General features: G+C 35.0%; 1 protein-coding gene across 1 annotated transcript in view; it reads right to left on the reverse strand.

Moving 5' to 3' along the window:
• Positions 1-1,516: 1,516 nt before the first annotated feature.
• Positions 1,517-20,677, reverse strand: part of MIA2 (MIA SH3 domain ER export factor 2) — an 86,620-nt gene continuing 67,459 nt past the window's right edge. The window contains 6 exon segments of the mRNA XM_055418290.2: positions 1,517-2,076; positions 3,180-3,414; positions 4,072-4,130; positions 8,039-8,161; positions 16,797-16,955; positions 19,880-20,008. Coding sequence (XP_055274265.2) covers positions 1,910-2,076; positions 3,180-3,414; positions 4,072-4,130; positions 8,039-8,161; positions 16,797-16,955; positions 19,880-20,008 — 872 coding nt within the window. The 3' untranslated portion in view covers positions 1,517-1,909.

Raw genomic sequence — 20,677 nt, forward strand, 5'->3', positions numbered from 1 at the left:
ATAATTTTTAAAAGAAAGAGATATACTAATAGAGGTTTAAATACATTAAAAATTGCAAAAGCAACAACAGAAAACTTTACCTGGGATAAATATCAAACATGAAGAAGAAAGGAAAATGGGGATGAGAATAGTACAAGTGCATTTAAGTCCCGATTTTTCATCTCAAGGAATCAATACACATACAAATTAATAAATGTAAGTTCATAGATATGTATATCTTCTAAAATTCTAAAATCACCAGAATTAAAAGGAAAAAAAAAAAGTCAAAAGAGAAAATGTCTAGGATGTATAACTGGGCATAAGGAATAAACGGGGAAACCTTGAAATTGATCCTTAAATTCTATTATTTTATTTCTTCCCAGTTGTTTATATTACCTCAGTGAAATGTATTTTTAAACTAATTATGTTCCTTGGAATCCCAAAGTATTTTAGACCACTCAGCCCATATCAAGTCTCCTGCCTTCCGCCACGCTCTCATCTGCCTCCTTGGTTTATTTCCATTCTCTCTGTTATTTTTGATTTGCTTTCTCCTCTCTCCTGTCTTAAGCCAAGACAAGTCTTTCCTACCCCAGGGCAAAAAAATTTTATTTACTTGATTAGAACATTCCACATTACTCCTCTTACATTTCTCTTCTTTCCCTTTCCAACTTAAAAAAAAATAGTCTTTATTTCCTACTGAAGGCTGCCTTTTAATACTGAAAATAATGATGCTTTTTGGTTCTCATTCTTCTTATTATTTTTATCCAAGCTTTTCACATGGAGCCTTGCTTTTTAGCCTTTTTTCTATGGCAGGGGTAAGAATGGAGAGGGAGTATAAATGGCTCACAAGGACAGCGTTTCAAAGAACATCTGAGGAAATGCTGGCATGAAGTGTTCCAGTTATAATGCATCACTGCTTTGTTCAAAAATATTTAATCTTCAGTCTCTTGGCACTGAAGGAAAAAATCCAAGTAAACAACTAAAACCAATTAACTTTTCAATATAAATAGTATAATATTAGCTATACTTAATTGCCTTTCCTTTCATAATCATATTAATGTGTAAGATGACTAACAACAGAATACAAGCCCAAGTTACAGAGACTTTCTAAAGATACTGAGTTCAAAGCTCAAAATGACACACTACCTCAATACAGCTATCTTAAAGTAAATCTCACATTCCCCACTAAAAACAGTAAATATCTTACAAATGAAGAGAAAAACAAAAAAATAAAACTGCACAGGAAATCAGTGAATTAATTAAGAATATCTAAATTCTTAAATTTGCCATTAGATAATATCCTGGCTTTAAAATATGATCTTTAAGTGTATTAACTTTTTGAATTGGGTCATTCATGTCTATTTATAAGAAAAGGGCACAGTTTTGGTTAAGATACCTGAATGGGAAAGATCCAAAAAAGTATTATTTTTAGCCTCAAAGCCATTGGTAGAAGTAAAAAAAAACACTAACTATTGGAGCCATATTTATGAAAAAACTAGCTGATTTTATTATTATCAATTCCAATCAAGTCTTTAAATCAATCAAAATTTATTTAATTAGGCATAAAGTTACTTTCACATATGTCTGCAACCATAGTAAATACAGTTCTTGGCATAAAGACACACAGCCTTTGGAGTTAAAAATATCCCCAACTGCAAGATTACATATATAAAACTCTCTTTATTGTTTATGTTATAGTAGATGAATTAAATTAAAATAATTATACCACCTAGAACAAAATAAAATGGAAATAATTTACTCATAAGATTCATATTTAAATCATCTTTATTTACAAAATACCATCCTGAGAATTATAATTCCATTAAGCTTCAATTTGAGCAAAAGTATAATCACTTAAGTAACAGCAGTTACTTAAACTGAAAATGAGAGAGAAGTCAAAATTACTTTTGAAGAGAGACCAACAATATGGTCAAGTTTCTTGCGATGGCTCTGGATGCTCAGTAGTAGGCTCATTTGAAGGTGGAATAAGCCCTGATGGGAACTCACTTCTGCTTTCAGGATGTGGGGGTGGGGGGAAAAATCCAGCTCTCGGGGGAAGATAATGAGGAAAACCTCTTGGTGGATAGACATTTCTCACTGTTCAAAGAGATAGGTAAAAGACAGGTTTTAACTTTCAGCACCTGCACTGTGGCCCCAATAAATCATTAGCTTATAACTTCCAATACCTATCTTTATTTTCAAAAGATGACACCAGAATAATTACCTGATTTAACAAATGAATTTTTACAACATTGAGAAAAACATATGCTCTTCAACTACACGTGATTAAAGGGAATATCACTAATTTTAGCTGCAGATTTTTGTCCTATGAAAATCTAATATCTTAACACTTTTTAAAAAGGAGAATTATTTCAAAATAGAGTAACTTACTCTCAAAAAAGCTTTCATGTAACTTTCATCAGACTTAAAATTAAGATCAGTAATTCCAAAATCTAATTTGACATTATCCTAAAATATTTATAGTTGTATCAAAAACTGTCTTGAAATTCCTCAAATAAAATTCATTTTAGTTCACTCTGAACTTTAAAGAGGAGGAATGAGGGAAGGAATGACCCTTTCAGGCAAATGATAGGCTTTTTCCTAGTGTTTGTTACCCATGTATTTATTCTGCTGAAACCTGTAGTTCTAAATGGAAATAGATAGTCATAAAAGCAATAATCATTTCTTTTCTCAAATGTGAGGCTATGAGGAATTTTAATAAATTCAACAATTAGTCCAAACATGATGATAAACACATTCTAGGTTTTAAATAAGTAGGACTACATGGGAGCTACTTATGAAAAAAGATTTTAAAAGATTTTTTAAAATACTTTAGCCAGTCATTTTAATGCAAAATATAAACTAATTATTTTTACTAATTGACATAGTACCCAAATTCTGTCTAATAAGATACAAATAATTTTAGTCTTAACATAAGACTGTTGCAAAAAGCCAATGATTTTCTTGATTACTGAAACACAGAAGTAATTCTACATCTATTAAGATGAATCAAGTTGAAGACTCATTACTGATGAGACCTCATTACTGATGGCTGGCAATCTTCCCAACTTGGAAAAATAATGGAATACTTACAGAAGATGAGAAATTTTTTCCTCCATTGTATTACTACATGAATAGAAAGTAAAATGAATATTTCTGATCTACTCTACAAGACATATATAAAGCTTTATAAAGCATACTTGCGAATGGCGGAGGTGGTGGGCCAGGGAAATCCCTTGGTGGAAAATAATCTCGGGGAGCTCCATACATGCTTCCTGGAGGAGGTGGAGGAAAAGGAGGCCCTCTTCTTATGAAAGGACCCCTTGCATCCATTGGAAACAATGGAACTCTGACTGGAGGACGAGGTGGAGGAATAAAACCAGGTCCAGTTGCTTCATTTTCAATGGGAAGAGATGAATCGGGAACATTTAAATTCTACAACAAATTGACATACAGCAGTCACTGCAGTAGCAAAGTTTGCAATAGCTTTCCTTATAAATTTAGGCTTAGAAGAAGGCACCCAGGCACCTAGGCAGAAAGCAGTCTATGATACCGTAAAAGGCTCCAGAGAAAGATTCCATTTTCTACATCAGATGGATTTTAGCTATCATGAATATTTTATTACCTTAACAGAAACAGCTTTAACCAACAAAGCAATTGTCCAATTAAAAATAAAACATAAGAACAGCTCAAGAGTACCAAAATATACATTCTTTTATCAAGATATACTAAAAAAAAAAAAAGTTTATGTTAATATTTTCAAGGTGACAAAAAACCAAGATTGTAAGCACAGTAAACAAAAAACATACTTTAAAACAATCCTGGATTTAAACTAAAAGTCCAAGAGGGAATTCAAGTTCTTGTTTAACTATACAAACTAAATCAAGCCTTGAGTCTGTACGTTGTACTTTATCACCATGGGATACAATCCAGAAAGGAAATAGCTATAATGCAAAGCATGAAGCACATTTGTCAAAAAGAAAGCAGCAGTTTTTAATCAAAAAACCAGATGCTGGCTAAATTACTATTCTAGTAAACCAAGAGATCAGAAATACATGGATACATGGATACAATTTCACTTTCAATACTTACACCAAGATCATCTTTGCTTTCATTTCTACTGGATTCCATTTCTGAAGATACTGGCCCATCTAAAATTAAAAGTTAAACCATGAAAAATATGTGGTTTATCACACCATTCTTACAGCTTCAGATCACAAAGGACACTGATATCCCTACTCCCCTGGTCAGCACATAAGCCAGCTTGACACCAGCATCCTGTATTAGGGCCACAAGGACAGCTTGAGGTCCGTGGAACTTTTGGCAGACTCAGAGTTCTATAAAGGCCTTGTTTGTGGTTTCCCCACCACGTGCCTAGAGAGTCCTGCAAGCTGCATCACTAAGGAAACTTCCAGGAGACAGCATTCCTCTCCTTCTCCCCACCTCCTTTTCCTCCTGCCTTCCTTTCCTCTCCTTTCTTCCTCCCTTCTCTCTCATCTTTCTTCCTTATTCCTCCATCACATAACATAGACTAGCAACTGAATTAGCCACTGTTTCTAAATAAATGTGCCTGGGCTTTATCATCAAGAATTGCACAGGCTCTGAGAACATAAATTTAAACAACCCTCTCTCTGACCACAACTACCTGTCCCCTCCCAGCCTTTTCATTTCACTACTCTCACTATACTTGTCCTTGGGAATCACTGAAGCTTCCAGTCCTCTATCTCTCAATTTCCTCCTTTCTTCATTTCCTTCCCTAATTAGCTGATCTCGCAGACTCCATTGCTAACAGCCAGTCACTAGCATCTTTATCCTACTGGCCATTTTTCACCTGCCTAGGATTCTTCTAGACACTCTAAGAGCCTGATTCTGTACTCAGAGTGCCCTGCCTCGAGCTTCCGCTGGGATCTTCCATTCTGTTTCCTCCCTCTACCCTTTCTGCTACACCTATCCTATCGGCAGGTCTCTCCCAACTACTATTTTAAAATTAGATAGAAAAAGAAACCCCCTTACAGCTATCGCTTCCCTTCACAGTCAAAAGTTCTACTTAAAAAAAAAAAAAAGTTTTTATATATATATATAATTCAGAATTCCTCCCATTTTGTCTCTCAATTATACTCAATCTATGTGTAGCATACACTGTTCCACTGAAATTATATCCCAAGATGAAATGTCTTTTTTTTTTCTCAATTAAAATAGAACTTTCAGTTCTTATTTAATGTAATTTCTCCCACTGGTCACTATTCCCTCCCTCTTTCAGTTCTCTCAGCCTCCACCTCCTGGGAGGGCATCTTCTCTGCCTCTCCTTTCTAGCTGCTCCTTCTCAGTTTCTCCAGTGGGCTCCAAGACTCCTCAGGGGTGGTCTCTTCAGAGTTCCACCCTCAGCCTCCTCTCCTCTCATTCTCTCCTTGAGAAACCGCATCCATTCTACAGCTCTAATTTCATGTAGACTACTACTGTATTTCCAGACGTTTAAGTCAGATCTAGATATTTCCGAGCTTGAAGTGCCTACTTGAATAGCCTTGCAGCTCCATCATAGGTGCAGCGAATTTAAGTTCAAAGTTAACTTAAAATATTTCCCATCAAACATTATACTGCTTCTTGCTCCTTGTCTCAGAACAATGAATGGCCCATATGCCTTAGCCAAGAACCCAGCATCAGCCAAGACTCCCCCTCCTCCCTCATTCCATTCAATCTGAAGTCCTCCCAATTATATTATATATGTGTCTCTTCACATCTTTCTGTCTGCTCAGCTAAGTCACCACCATCATCCATGTAGATTTCTGTCAGTCTTCTAAAAAGTTTCTCTCTCTCCCATCTCAACCGCTACCTCTAATCTATTCCCCATAACACAACCAGAATAATTTCTCCAAACTGAAGGTCTGATCTAATTATTCTCCATTTAAAACCCTTTAACGTGTTCCCATTATCCCACAAGTAGGTTCAAAATTTCTGAACAGGTTTGCAAGGCCTTGAAAACTATGCACTGCTTACTTCTATACTACTTGTTTCAATATTCTGACTTCCACTCCATGTTGCAGCCATATTTACAAGACATTCCTACCTGTGTCTTTAAATATGCTATTCTCTCCTCCCAGAACATTATCAAACATCATTCTGGCCCAGCTAATTCCTCCTTTAATGCTCAGCTTATACATCCTTTCCTCCAAAAAGACTTCCTCGACAACCCCACATTCAAAACATCACCACCTCTCATCTAGGTTCGTGGCTCGTGGCCCGTAAGCTCCCATAATATTTTGCACTTGTTACTTTTGTCACTATATAGTGCAACTGTCTACAGACCACAGGTATAAGGAATGCTGACTTCCTATTCACCACTGAAACATAGCAGCTACCACAGTGCTTGTCAAACGGTAAACAGTCTGCAGATATTTAGCGCATCAATGGCAGGGCTGAGGCACTAAACTGATCCACTACCCTCTCATTTCAGCAAAGCCTAAGGACCAAGACCATGGCTCTGGAGTCAGACAGGGTATCAAATCCTAGCTCTACCTGAGCTCTTTAGCATCTTTTTGAGCCTTGGTTTCTTCATCTGTAAAATAAGGGTAATAGTATCTACTTTACAGGTTTATTGTAAAGATGAAATGAGGTCATTCATTTCATTCAATAAATGTTTACTGAGCACTAGTGTTAATGTATTTCAACCATTTCACACCACTTTCCTTCATGTAAATACCATACACTGATAAACCAATAACAAAACATTACATATACATAGAAATTTTTCAGTTTACAAATACTTCCACACACATTAGCTCATTTAACCCTCATAAGATCAAGGGATTCATATCTCAGTTTTATAGTCATTATCCATCAATAACTCATGCTCTTTTCTTTATTTTTGCTTATACTCTTCATTACTACTGGCACAGACCTTTACCTTTTAACTAAATTTTCAAATTCCCTAAAAGTAGCTCAAATGCCACCTCTTTCACAGAGTTTTCCCTGATCCTTCAACTACATGGGTGTTTTCACTTTCTGTGAACATAACATATTCTCTAATGGGACTTATCATTCTGACTAGTATCAGTCAAGCATATATATCTGTCTTTCTCCTCTATTAGTAATTATTAGCTCCTTAGAGCTAAAAACTATACCTTACTATAATTATATTGTCTACCATGTCATGCAGCATACCTTCTAAAGTGAAAGAACTTAAAAATTGTTTGCTAAATTGAATATTGGTCAATTGCAAAAAAAATGAACAAAATGTGAAAATTTTTAAACATTAGTTTAGAAATAGATGTTTAATCACAAATACTTTCATTCACATTAAGCTTGAATTAATGGGGGAAAACAATTTCAAACACCAAACAGAAATAATAACAGAAAACCAGGCCGCAGGTCTCCTTCTTTGCTTATTATTCAGAGAAGAATGATTTTCCAAAATAATACATATTCCAACTGGATAATTTCCCTCTCCTGAAATATATACCCTTTCCTGAGGAAATCTTTTACCCATAAATTTTTCACTTTCTACTTTTAATCTTTTGTTATGTACTTCTAAAATACATTGGGTGTAGGTAATTCCCAATTTCAATGGGTTGCTATGAGGTGGTTTAAGAAAATGAGCCCCAAACAAATTGTTGGTTGCTCAGTAAATGTTAAACCTACCTAAGCATGAAAAATTTAAACAAGGTAACTGATTAACCCATCAACAGAGCATGCACTCAAATTATTTCTCTTATTTTCACATATCATTCACACAGCCTAATTTCTTTGATTACTACACAGGATTTATGTAAAGTGGACTGGAAAAACTAGAAAATTAATCATGGAACACAGTAAAATTTACCATCAAGAGGTACACAGAATAAAGTCATTGCAATAGTGCTCAAACCAACCACCAACACATGTGCAGATGCCATGGATGTATACAAAATAGCAAGAAACATAAAACCAGGAAGTTCTCAGGAAAGAAATTGTGACCTTAAGAGCAAAGCAGAAATCACAATTATCTTAGTCCTTTATGCAGCTTCCAGTTCTTTCGTACGCCATTATTACTAAAAAACACATATACACACAGAATATTTCTTACCTGTTTTATCCAAAGAAGGCATATTAAAACTTCTGAGTTCTGCTGGTCCAGAAAGTCTACCAGAATTAGAATAAAATCTGTCTTGCCTTTGTGGAAAAAGAACTGGATCAGGATATGGCTGGCCTAGAAAACATGTTTTTAAAATATCTTCATTAAAGATAAAAATCAAGTTTCCTTAAATTTAATACGTTGAACATATAATTTTTCTCTCTAAAAGACTTTGACACATATTCTTGGTAGACGATAGTAAACAATTTTAAGAAAACTACACACTTTACTTAAGGCAATAATTTTGCTTTTTAGTAACAAACACAAATATGATGACACCTTGGAGTTTGAAAGTTTTCATTACTACATGTACATCAGAATACATGAACAGAATTTAATTATATATATATTTATAGATAGATTTAACTTTAATTTTAATAATAGTGGAAGGAAGTGGATACATCAATAAATCAAAAAAAGGCTTCAAGGAGCTATCTTTCTAGTGAACAAAGGAAAGACAGACTCTGCTGTAAACACAGTAAGAAATTTAGCAGATCTGATAATGACAAAAGAAATGGTCACCAGAGCAGAAACAGTGTCAGTGAGGTCACCAAGTAATCAAATTTTCAGTAACTTCAACAGTTTAGAATTTAGCTTCCCTCCAAAACTAAAGGGAAAGATCTCTGACTCAACAGATGAATGGAAGGTTCACAATGCTCAGATTAAGGACATTTGGGCGGACACAAATATAGGCACAGACTCTGACTCAAGTGCTTCTACAGTCAGCCTCCTCTGTCATTTATGATGACAAAATGGTAATAATTCATGGGTCCTTGTGTAACTCACCATTCTTGAAAAAATATAGGTAGCCTATCTCATCTCTGTCAGGTGATGGTAGACTTTGATTAAGGATGCTTTTGCCAACCTTCAAAAATATGGTGAAGAACATGACCAGCATCTGCCCATTTCTCCATCCCCAACCCCTGGGAGCCATTGGTCCACTCTCTTTCTATATATTCTACATTTTCAGATGCCCACGTATAAGTGAGGTCCTGCAGTATTTGGAAGTTCTTAAAGACACTGCTACAGTGGGAGGGAAGCGCCAGAAGTTTCCTTAAGTAACCAGTCTGGCAAAAGTTAGTAAGTAATAATGCTATTAAAAAAATATGTCAGAGGACAAAGGGGATAACTTTTTTTTTACCCTGCTTCACTCTCTCCCATCCTAATAGATACGGTCTCATACTACCTTCCATGACTGTCCTAGGTGAATATAATGTGAGCTCCATACATATTTGTTACATGACTCAGTTCCTTGGGACCTTACAGACACATCTTTCCCACAAAAAGCCAAGGATACCATCTGCCATCAACTGGAGTCAATGAAGAAAATTACATTTAATGAGTTCTCAAGGGTCAAGTGGAGAAGGAAATGGCAACCCACTCCAGTATTCTTGCCTAGAGAGTGCCGTGGACAGAGGAGCCTGGTGGGCTACTGTCCATGGGGTCGCACAGAGTCGGACATGACTGAAGCGACTTAGCATGCATGCATGCATTGGAGAAGGAAATGGCAACCCACTCCAGTATTCTTGCCTGGAGAATCCCAGGAAGAGAGGAGCCTGCTGGGCTGCGGTCTATGGGGTCACACAGAGTCGGACACGACTGAAGCGACTTAGCAGCAGCAGAATGATTAATATAAAGCTCTTAACATCTGGCTCAAAGTAAGCATCCCAAAGTAGCTGTAATGATAAATTAAAATTTTTATAATTACAAACTATATTAAAATATAGTATTGACTTGTATGCTTAGTCGCATACAACTCTATGCAACTGCACAGACTGTACCCCAGGCTCCTCTGTCCATGGGATTTTCCAGGCAAGAATACTGGAATGAGTTGCCATTTCTTCCTCCAGGGAATCTTCCTAACAAAGGGGTTGGACTCTTGTCCCTTGAATCGCCTGCACCAAAACCCCTGGGGAAACCTATAGTATTGACTGTTCTCTTTCAAATCTATGATCATAAACTTCAACTGGATACTCAATACTGCTGTGTAATCATTCCACATTTCACTGATATGTAAATTCTTTCACTCTCCTAAATGGCTACTGGGTACCTTTTTCTCCCTCCAAATCTCTGACAATCCCCTGCCTTTCTCTCCTATCCCAAGTTAATGATCTTTCACATTAAGAAACTTGATGCAACTAAACACACTCACTTAGCCTCACCCAGCCTCTACATCTGTACCCAGCTGCTCCACCTTTCTTCCTTTTACAAAGTTATTCAAACCCTTTTTTTTGGATCCCACTTTTTTTTGTTTTTACTTTTATACCCTCTCCCATGCATCATCAATTTCTCCTTTGATCTTAGATTATTCCCATCAGCAAATAAACATGCTGTAATGTTTTCTATCTTTAAAAACAAGAACATTTCTCCATCCAATTACCACCTCATCTCTCATTTTTATTAAAAGCAAATTTTTTCAAAAATTGATTACATTTTCCCACACATCTTAATCTTTCCTCAATCTACTCTCTTCAGGAAGACTGAAAAATTAAACATGGATTTTTCAAGTTTATATAACTACATATAGCAGTAAGTAAGCAACCAAATGCTAATCATTAGAACTTAAAAAGGATCATTACACAAGAAAGTTGAAGCGCCACAAGAAATACATACTTCCAAAAAAGTGACAGCCTCAAAATTTGGAAACAACTTTAAAGTAAATCTCATCCTCTAAGAGTAGAAAAGCATCACTATGGATTTTAGTACACTTTTTCAGCTTATGAAGACTCCAAAATCTCAGCAGGGAAATCAAAGTGAACCTAACTTAAGATAAACTATAATTCTATCAAACGCATCTTATCTGAAAGAATGTTTGCAATGCAGGGCAATGCACAAACATCTACACAAACATCTACAGATCAAAGCCAGTAATGTAAAAATCTATGCCTGTATTCTCCAAACTGTTCTGATAAAGCTCTCCCAACTATTCTGATCTGTTTAGCCTGCTTTTCTCTCTCAAGGTAAAATTTAGAACTGTCCTCTTCAAGTTGGCTGTATGTGTCTTCTGTTTAGCTCTTTAAAAAAAAGAGAGATAAAAAGCAAGTTTTTTAAACACACAATGCTGAAGACCACATTTAATTCATGACAGAACCACCAAGAAATAGCGGCTAAGTCTCTTTGCTACCCCTTACATAAAATATATTATCTAAATCAGTTAAAGATAAGCACTGACCAAAAAAAAATGGAATACATACATACATATTACCTGCTCTTTGCTAAAACTCAAAAAAGTACAAGGAGGAAAAATTATATAATTCACTATTAATGCATCTCTCTCGAGTAGCACAAAATCTGCTGAGAATTAAGATTCTTATTCTTCTCTGCTGCTGCTGCTAAGTCACTTCATTCGTGTCCGACTGTGTGACCCCACAGACGGAAGCCCACCAGGCTCCCCCGTCCCTGGGATTCTCCAGGCAAGAACACTGGAGTGGGTTGCCATTTCCTTCTCCATATTCTTCTCTACTACTTCTCTATTTCTGGAAAAAGAAATTGTGAGGCAACACAGAGGAATAAAAGGACACTGAAGTTGCAGCACTGAAAGATCAAGAAGAGAGATTAAGAATACTAAAGAGTGAAAAAAAATAGATAAAAACTGAAACTTTGTTTCATTAAAGTATCTGTGGTTTTATTTTCTTAACTTAAAATTTTACCAAAATATTTACATGAACTTAGACACAATTACTATCTTTCTTGTTAGAGTTATGAATATAATCATGTACATGATGAATCATTACTGTGATTAATACCTGTACTATAAATTTATAATTCTCAAGAATCAGTTAAAATACTAAAAGCCAAGAATCCAGCAGATTCATACCCTGACAGTCAAAAAGCTATCATTTAAATTTTAGCATTTCTTATTTGAATTATGTTACGAGTACCATAGAAACACACAGTCACTAATTACAGTTTACAAAAAGCATAAGAACATTTTAATAAGCATGTCTCTCAAAATGTATTAATAACTACTAAATGTGGGAACAGGAGATGCAGTTCAATCCCTAGGTTGGGAAAGTCCACTGGAGTAGGAAATGGCAACCCACTCCAGTATTCTCACCTAGAAAATTCCATGGACAGAGGATCCTGGTGGGTTACAGCCCATGGCGTTGCAAATAATTGGACATGACTAAGTGACTTAACACACACACATGCGGAAGTTAGATCATATTTTAAGACTTTCTAAAGACTTGTTCAACCATTAATCAAGATTGCTTATCATGCACAGCTTTGTAAATAAGAGCAACTACAAAGAAAACAAGGCAATTACTTAGGAAGAACTTAACAGAAAAACCATATACTCCTTTCTTCCAAAAAGTAATTTCAAAATTTTTTAATTATATTACCTAAATATATTTTTAAAAGCTAGTTATATAATAAGTGAAAATACATCACAATAGTATTAAATATAATCCCTCTGGCTAGACTGTATTCATGACCTCAATTTTATTTACCTTTCCTTATACCCTTGTCCTTAAGAGGTAGAATACCTATCCTGCCCAATGATTCCAAATTCTGCCACATGACTTGCTTTGTCAATTAAATGTTAGCTGTTGCGATTCAGAGAGGCTTCAAAAAGCATTTTGATGTTTTTGCTTTTCTGCTCCTGAACTTCAAGGATGAGATCCTCACAGAATAAAGTTCTACTTCTTACAGAATGAAACACTGAGCAAGGTAAGTAACACTGATGAAATCCATGTTGCAGTTAAAGATTTATTAAGAATTCATAATGGGCTTACTAATTACAGGACATCTTCCTGCTAAAATTTTAATTCTGGTTACTTATGATGGGATACTTAACCTGAATGCTGGCTTACATGTGTGCTCAAATTTTGAAACAATCATCAGGTTATATGCTTAAAAACCCTTGCATTTTATACACACTGTATCCAGATAAGAAGGTTTTTTTTTAACTGTTGACTTTAAAATAAAGATTCCCAGAAAGCTGCAAAAATAATGCAGAAAGTTCCTGCATACCCTTTATCCAGTTTCCCCAAATGTTTACATTTTTCATAACTATAGTTCAATGTAATAACAGGAAACTAACATTACTAATGTGTATATTTCTTGCCATGGATAGATTTTATCGTGAATAGATTTATGAAACCACCACCACACTCAACATACAGAACTATTCCATTACCAAAAGGATCTCTCTCAGGCTTCCCTTTAATCACATCCACTCTCCTCCCTCTACCATCCCTAACTCAGGGCATCCACTAATCTGTTTTCTAGTTCTATAATTTTGTCATTTCAAGGATGTTATATACATGAAATCATATATTATCTGACCTTCTGAGATATTTTTCTCAGTCAACATTATGGCTTTATGTTAGTCACCCAGCTGTACCTGTCTCTTTGAGACCCCATGGACTATAGCCCGCCAGGCTCCTCTGTTCATGGAGTTCTCCAGGCAGGAATTCTGGAGTGGGTAGCCATTCCCTTCTCCAGGGGAGCTTCCCATCCCAGGGATCCAACCTGGCTCTTCTGCATTGCAGGCAGATTCTTAACCATCTGAGATCTATTCAAATTGTTGCATGTATCAATAAGTCAACCTAGTTTGATTCCACCATAGTCAGAGAACACACGATATGATTTCAATTCTTTTAGATTTGTTAAACATTGTTTCATGACCCAGGATATGATCTATCTTGGGAAATGTTTCCTTGGGGCTTGAAAAGCAGATCTATTCTGATGACAATTTATCTGATCCAAAGTATTTCTCAGTATATCTCTTTAAGAAGACTTTTTAGTGGTTGCTCTAGGTATTACACAACTCATCACTGTTTACTGCAGTCAACATTTACCAGTTTGATTAAAAGGTAGCTTGACCTAGAACAAGAAGTCCCTCAATTAAGTTTTTAAACTGAAAAAGGTGTGTTCACAATTGGATTTAGAAAAGAATGCTGTAAATAGTCTTTGGTTTTACTAACATTGTATATTATCTTATTTGGTCTGTCAACTAGATTGAACATTATCTAGAACATCTCAACATTAACCATTAATACTGAACTAATGTTCTATTACTCAGATAAACAGATTACACAGATCACTCAGTTCATCTCTCTCACTGTATAAAAGGACTGAGGTCCAAAAAGATAAAACAAATTTCCAAAATCACATAAAAAGATTAAAGAGTGAAGATTAGAAATCAAATTTCTTAATTCCAATCCAAATATTTTTCACCTGCAGAATTCTGGACAGAGGCTACAGTTCATGAGGTTGTTGAGTTGCTCAATCGTGTCCAACTCTTTGTGATCCTGTGGACTGTAGCCTGCCAGGCCCCTTGGTCCACGGGATTTCCCAAGCAAGAATGCTGGAGTGGGTTGCCACTTCCTTCTCCAGGGGATCTTCCTGACCCAAGGATCGAATCCATGTCTCCTGTATTGGCAGGCAGATTCTTTACCACTAAGCCACCAGGAAAGCCCCAAATGTACCAGATGGGCGTTATTAACAGCAGAATGGAAGTAACACTGGAAAGAGTCAGTAAACTTGAAGATAGATCAACAGAAATTATTCAACCAAAAAAAGAAAGAAAGGAAAAAAATTTGGCAATAAAATGAGGAGACAGAGATCTATGGGACAACATCAAAAGGTCTGAAAAATTATAGGCTTCAGGCAATTGTTAAACAACATGTCAAATATGTTCCAATTTTATGAATAATGGTCACTATTGTTTGAGTTCCAGCCTCAGCTCCTCACCTAGCTAACTGTTCTAACCTAAGACTGTCAGGGAAATTCCCTCTTCTGGGACTCAGTTCCCTTCTCTATTTAGTAAGGGCACTGGATAAATTAGTGGTTTTTAAATTTAGCTATTTCTCAGAACCTCCTAGAGAGGTTTTTTTTGGGAAATATAAATCTTACCTCCAGCGGTCATGTTCAGGTGTAGTGACAACATCGCAAATCAACTAAACTTCAATGAAATTTACAGAAAAACAAGGGTGGGGAAATGTGGTGAAACCCAGGTATTTGCATTTTTTTAAGTCCCCTAGATTATTTCTGATGATAAGCCAAGTTTGAGCATCACCACACTAGATAATACTTGGGGGGAGGGGCAGAGCATGTAACAGGGACTCTTGGTACTAACAGCTTGTAAATTCCCAAAAGGAACATCCTTTACAAAAATGTGAGACTTCCCTGGTGGTTCAGTGGTTAAGAATCCACCTTGCAATGCAGGGGACATGAGTTTGATCCCTGATAGGGGAACTAAGATCCCACATGCCTTGGAGCAACTGAGCCCATGCACCACAACTAGAGAGTCCGTGAGCCACAAAGAAAGATCCTCCTAAGACCTAATGCTGCCAAACAAAAAATTTTAAAGGTACACACACACACACACAGAAATACAATATACACCAAAAGCTTGAAATCAAACTCCTTAAGAAAGGGGCTGTAAATTATTCATCTTTATTTTTACCACATCTAAAGTCTAAAATGAATGCTACTCAAGAAAAAAATCCTTGAAAGGAGGATTTCTATGTCACCTATTAACAGATTCTTAAGTCTGAAAGTCACAGCATATATATTTCTAAATATAAAAACAGTAAGAAAAATATTCAGCTTTCTTAGAATTATTTGGGTATTCATTCATTCAACAAATATTTACTGGGCAAATACTACAGGCTCAGCATTGTTCTAGGTTCTGGAGATACAGCAGTGAACTAAAGTGACACAAATCTCTGTTTTTATGAAGCTGATACTCTAATGATATCAAACAAAAGAAAGTAACCTCAAACCAAAGAAATTACCACTTCATACAACATACACACACTAACAAAGCAAAGGCTAACTCTTGCAATTAAAGGTTTTTTTAACCACAATATTCTTCCTTCTCCAACTCCTCAGGAAGCAATCTGAACTAGTATATATTTTTTAATGTAACTAATTTATGCAAAGCGACATACACACACTAACAAAGCAAAGGCTAACTCTTGCAATTAAAGGTTTTTTTAACCACAATATTCTTCCTTCTCCAACTCCTCAGGAAGCAATCTGAACTAGTATATATTTTTTAATGTAACTAATTTATGCAAAGCAGGCATAGCTCACTCTACATAACACTGTCTGTCCCTGAAACACTGTGCATAAATAAAAGTTTAGCAAACTGAATAATTTTAATAATGTTCCTTGGGCAAATAGAGGCTATAAGGGAATAACAGTTATTGCTCTACTTCAGAATATTCTACTGTGAGTCTTCCGGTAAATATATTTATCTTGACAATTAATCTAAGATATATTGTTCAAGGGTAAAAAGACAATTATAAGAAGGTGAACAGTATAACTGCACAGAAGTGATGAAGGAATAGGTATACCTATGTTTATGAAAACATCAAAAAAGAACTCCCTAAAAGATATAAAACTACATTCTGGGAGGGGCATGCTTAAAATGACAAGGGGGATTTTTTCACTTTCCTAATTATATATTTCTCAATTGTTCAAATTTTCTAACATAAATATAAACATGTATCACTTCTATGAGCAACAAAAACTATAAAGACATTGCATGGCGGGGGTGGAGGGAGGACAGTTTCCTATAATGTGAATAATTATCCCTGATTATTCTCTTTGGAAATTTGTGTTACTACTGTTTTCTAATATGTATCATGGTTCTTCTTAAGACAGGGCACACGTGTACTTCTCTATTCTTTCATTCCTGTATGTTGCACATACCGGCTGCCTTTCAAATTACACACTAACTATATTCATTCCATACCTGATGGAGGAACCATCATCCTACGATCTTGCTCCCAGGGAGGTGAAAGGGAACCAGTGTCAGATGATGCTCTGTGAGGATCAGTTAACCTATCAGAATTTGATTCTCCTCTTTCATTGGTAATCGGATGGTCCAGAGGATTCCCTGGGCCTCTTGAGCCTAATTAAAGAAGAAAGATACAACTGTTTTATCTAAAAAAGTATTATAAGATCTCTCATCAAATAAAATCCAGGCCTTTTTTGAAAGGCAAAACAATCAGATTCCAACCAAGTTTTCCTAAGACACATTAGACTATAACTCTATCCTACCAAAGCCATTTCTAAAACAAAAGGAAATATTTTGTCATATACATAAATACTTGCTTATAAAACTCATTCTTAAATGTTACTATCACTATTTACATAAAAATCAGTGGATAAATTGGAAATTATAAATACTAAGCCTGAAAAATAAGAGTAGAAAGCAAATAGCAAAGCAAAGGATTTCTATATCAAATGTAATAATTATGAGATTTTTGTTAATTAAACTAACATGCCAATAGTCAAAGAGTATGAAGCCTTTAAAACAGTCATCTTAGAGGCTATGTACCTATTTTACTAATTCTGCAACTACTCAAAGTATCTTTTAGAAATGTACTCAGATTAACTTAAGAGCCACTCAAGAAATTGCATCTTACTATTATAGTAAGTAGAGGCATGACTCTTCATGACTTCTGCCTCAGAAATGATTTTAACCAATCTGATTACAAAATTTATATATGTCAAATAAATCTGGCTTTAAGTGGCTTCTAGCAATTTTTAAATATCAAGTTTACCTCCAAAGAGAGCTCACAACTCTGAACGCAAGTCTATAATAAAAGAGTTTCAAAAGCAGCAGCACTGTTGAAATAAACACTCTGAACAAGGTAACACTCATTTGGATAAGAAAATCTGACATGCTGACATTTACAAAGAAGGGGAATCATTCCAAAGTTCCCTTCCTATAACCACAGAAAGAATGGCACCTCAACTAATAACCCATACTCAAAGTGAAAAACATAAATATAAAAAGTTTTAATATTACATAACAAAATTAATATTTCATCTGCCATTGAGGGGGTAATGAGGTCTCCTCAAAATTATATTGCCCAGAAAACAAAAGCTTATTTGACTTTTCAAAGAACAACTTTAAAAAAACAATTACTTTAATAGAAATCATTCTAAAATGCCCCCCACATTTTGGTACTTCCTTTAAGAGAGAAGAGTAATATGACCTTTTCATAGTAACTTGTACCAATCAGTATAAGCATTCTTTTTTTTTTTTTAATTTTAGTAATTTTTAAAATTGTTCTATCTACTCTTGTTGTCAGGAAGCCAATTCTGACTTTTATGTCAGTAGGTCAACTTTTCCTTATTCCTTCTAGTTTGTTCATCCTTCTAATCAGTTCATCAGAAGAAGAAAATTAAATCGGTGAAAAATGTGCAAGAGTCAATTAGGCTGAGGCTGTCTAGAGTGAAAAACGGATCTTTAAAGGACACATTCAGAGACTTTCTCCTGATTGCTTACTTCCAGAGGAAAAAAGTACAGGCCAAGTGACTATTAGGTGAAAAACTGCCAACATGAACATGCTAAACGTCAAGGTTTTTCATTCAGTCCACAAGTTACAAACAATTTACTCTAAAAAGAAATTATTTTCCTTACACTCAAACTTATTCAAACATGTATCTCATCCAAACTTTCAAAAAAAAAAAAGATAAGAGGAAGGAAAAGAAAGGTCATTCTTCTTTTGTGGGTCATAGAAACTTTCAGTTCAAAGCAACTCTTTTAAGACCTGCTAATAACTTACCTAAAACTTCTGCAGCTTTTCTAACAAACAGTAAAACACCCTTGCAAATGATCTAATCACATTGTATCTTGAAAGTTATTTAAAAAGAAAGGAAAGTAATTTAAATAGGAGAGGAGAAATCAAAGGTAATTTTTACTGTTATTTCAAATATTCAATTAACTACAAGCAATCCTTGACTTATGTCATTCAATTTCTAGTGATTCACATTGGCAATTTAGCTAGTTTATACCCTTACTTATAGGGCACTGTTTTTCAGACTGTTGGCTGCAACCCATTGTGGTGTATGAAGTTAATCTTAACTAGTATTCTTTCTTAATGAAATGGAATAGAACTGAATAGAAGTTATCAGAAAGCATCAAAAATAGTAAGAGTAGTACTATTTCATGTGACTGGCTTTGATAACATTTATGTTCATGTGTAATATGACATGATACAAACACAAATTCAGGGCTAAAAACCTAAGCCTCTTGATTTTGGAATAAATGTTTGAATTTTGCCACAACGCAAGGCAAAGTTTTAAAGTAACTTGACAAACAAAATACAGTTGAGAGATCAAAAGAGGAAAACTCCAGATCAAAAGAGGCATACAGGTAACATCGGTGCTGATGAGATAACTGCAGAAAGATCAATAGCTAATGCTTGGGACTGAATGGCTCTGGAAATTCTCAAAAACACATAAGAGGGTAACAAGCACACAATCTTGGGTCAGTTTCTCAAAATATTAACAAATGATTTAGGGCTCTTTTAAGGTTCCCAACAAAACTATGCCTATAAGAGAGCACTTCTGAATTCCTTATTTCTTAAAAAAAAAAAATAGCTCTTTCACGTTCTGATTTTCTACAATAAAAAGATCATGATAATAAAGTAAAAAAAGATTTTTTAAAAATTCTGTATTCCAATAAGGCTTAATTAAAATACAATTTTATGCTAGGTTATACTGTTACTGTATTTCACGTATACTTTTTATAAAGTTATATATTATGTAGCAAAAGATACAGTTTTTAAAAAGATTTTAAAAGATGATATGTCAAGTCTCTGACCAAAATGTAATCCATTAGAAATAGGTTTCTAAGGGAAAAATACATTCAAATTAGATGTCACAGAGTTCCTTTACCAAACAAAAATTAACCCAGAGTAAGTGCAAGGAATGCCTGTACTTTTCAAAGGTTTATTTTAAAGATCATTTTAAAGATAAGTTGAGATGAAAATATAAAGTAAGGAAGAAATCTAGAGTAATAAAGATGTTTAAACAATATACCTCTTCCTCCTCCCCCTGGAAGCAAAGGTGAGAGTCTGAGTGGACCCTCCAACAAAGTTGGAGGGGAGAGAAAAGCTCTCATTTCAGGTGAAGGTCGACCCAATGGTGAGGGACCATATGGGGAATGCTCTGGAATAATTAAAACAGCATATTTAAATTCATAGTTTCAATTACCTACACTATAGGTTAGAATCCTATCTCAGCAATTACCATCGGGTCATTCTATTGCCAATTTAAATTTAATCTCTGTCCTAAATACTAAACGTGCCTTGGGTTTAGCTAATATGGGATAGAGCTATATATAGAACCATGTGTTTAAGTCTATCTACCAAATAGACACTTCAGTCAATAAAAACATCACTCTTTTGGTAACTAATACACTTGAATGATCATATACTATTAAGTAAAGGACACCATATTTTAGAGTTATAAGAAGGATTTGAGGGACATGAAGTTTGTTTGGTTTTGTTTTGAATGGCAGTATGCTTCCAGATATTTCAGCTGGTGAGGGTTGTACCAATAGAAGAGCTCTGTTTAAAACAGGGCCAGATAGGGCCTGTATTGAGCTATGAATTACCCAAGTATAGTTTAGATTTTCAAAAGCAGAAAAAAAAAAACACACAAAATACTCTGAAGCATCAGAAATTACTTCTGATTTGTCATCAGTGAAAACTCAGTTTTGAAAATCAAATAAATCATTTTATCTATAAACCATATAACCAAAAGTCTGATCATTTTACAAAATTCACCATTCTCAAATAATGGTTATACTTCCAAAGATCAAAAATTAACATTATC

The sequence above is a fragment of the Moschus berezovskii genome, chromosome 21 (genome assembly GCF_049115385.1).
Source record: "Moschus berezovskii isolate FMDL1 chromosome 21, NW_MosBer_1.0, whole genome shotgun sequence".
Lineage (NCBI taxonomy): Eukaryota > Metazoa > Chordata > Mammalia > Artiodactyla > Moschidae > Moschus > Moschus berezovskii.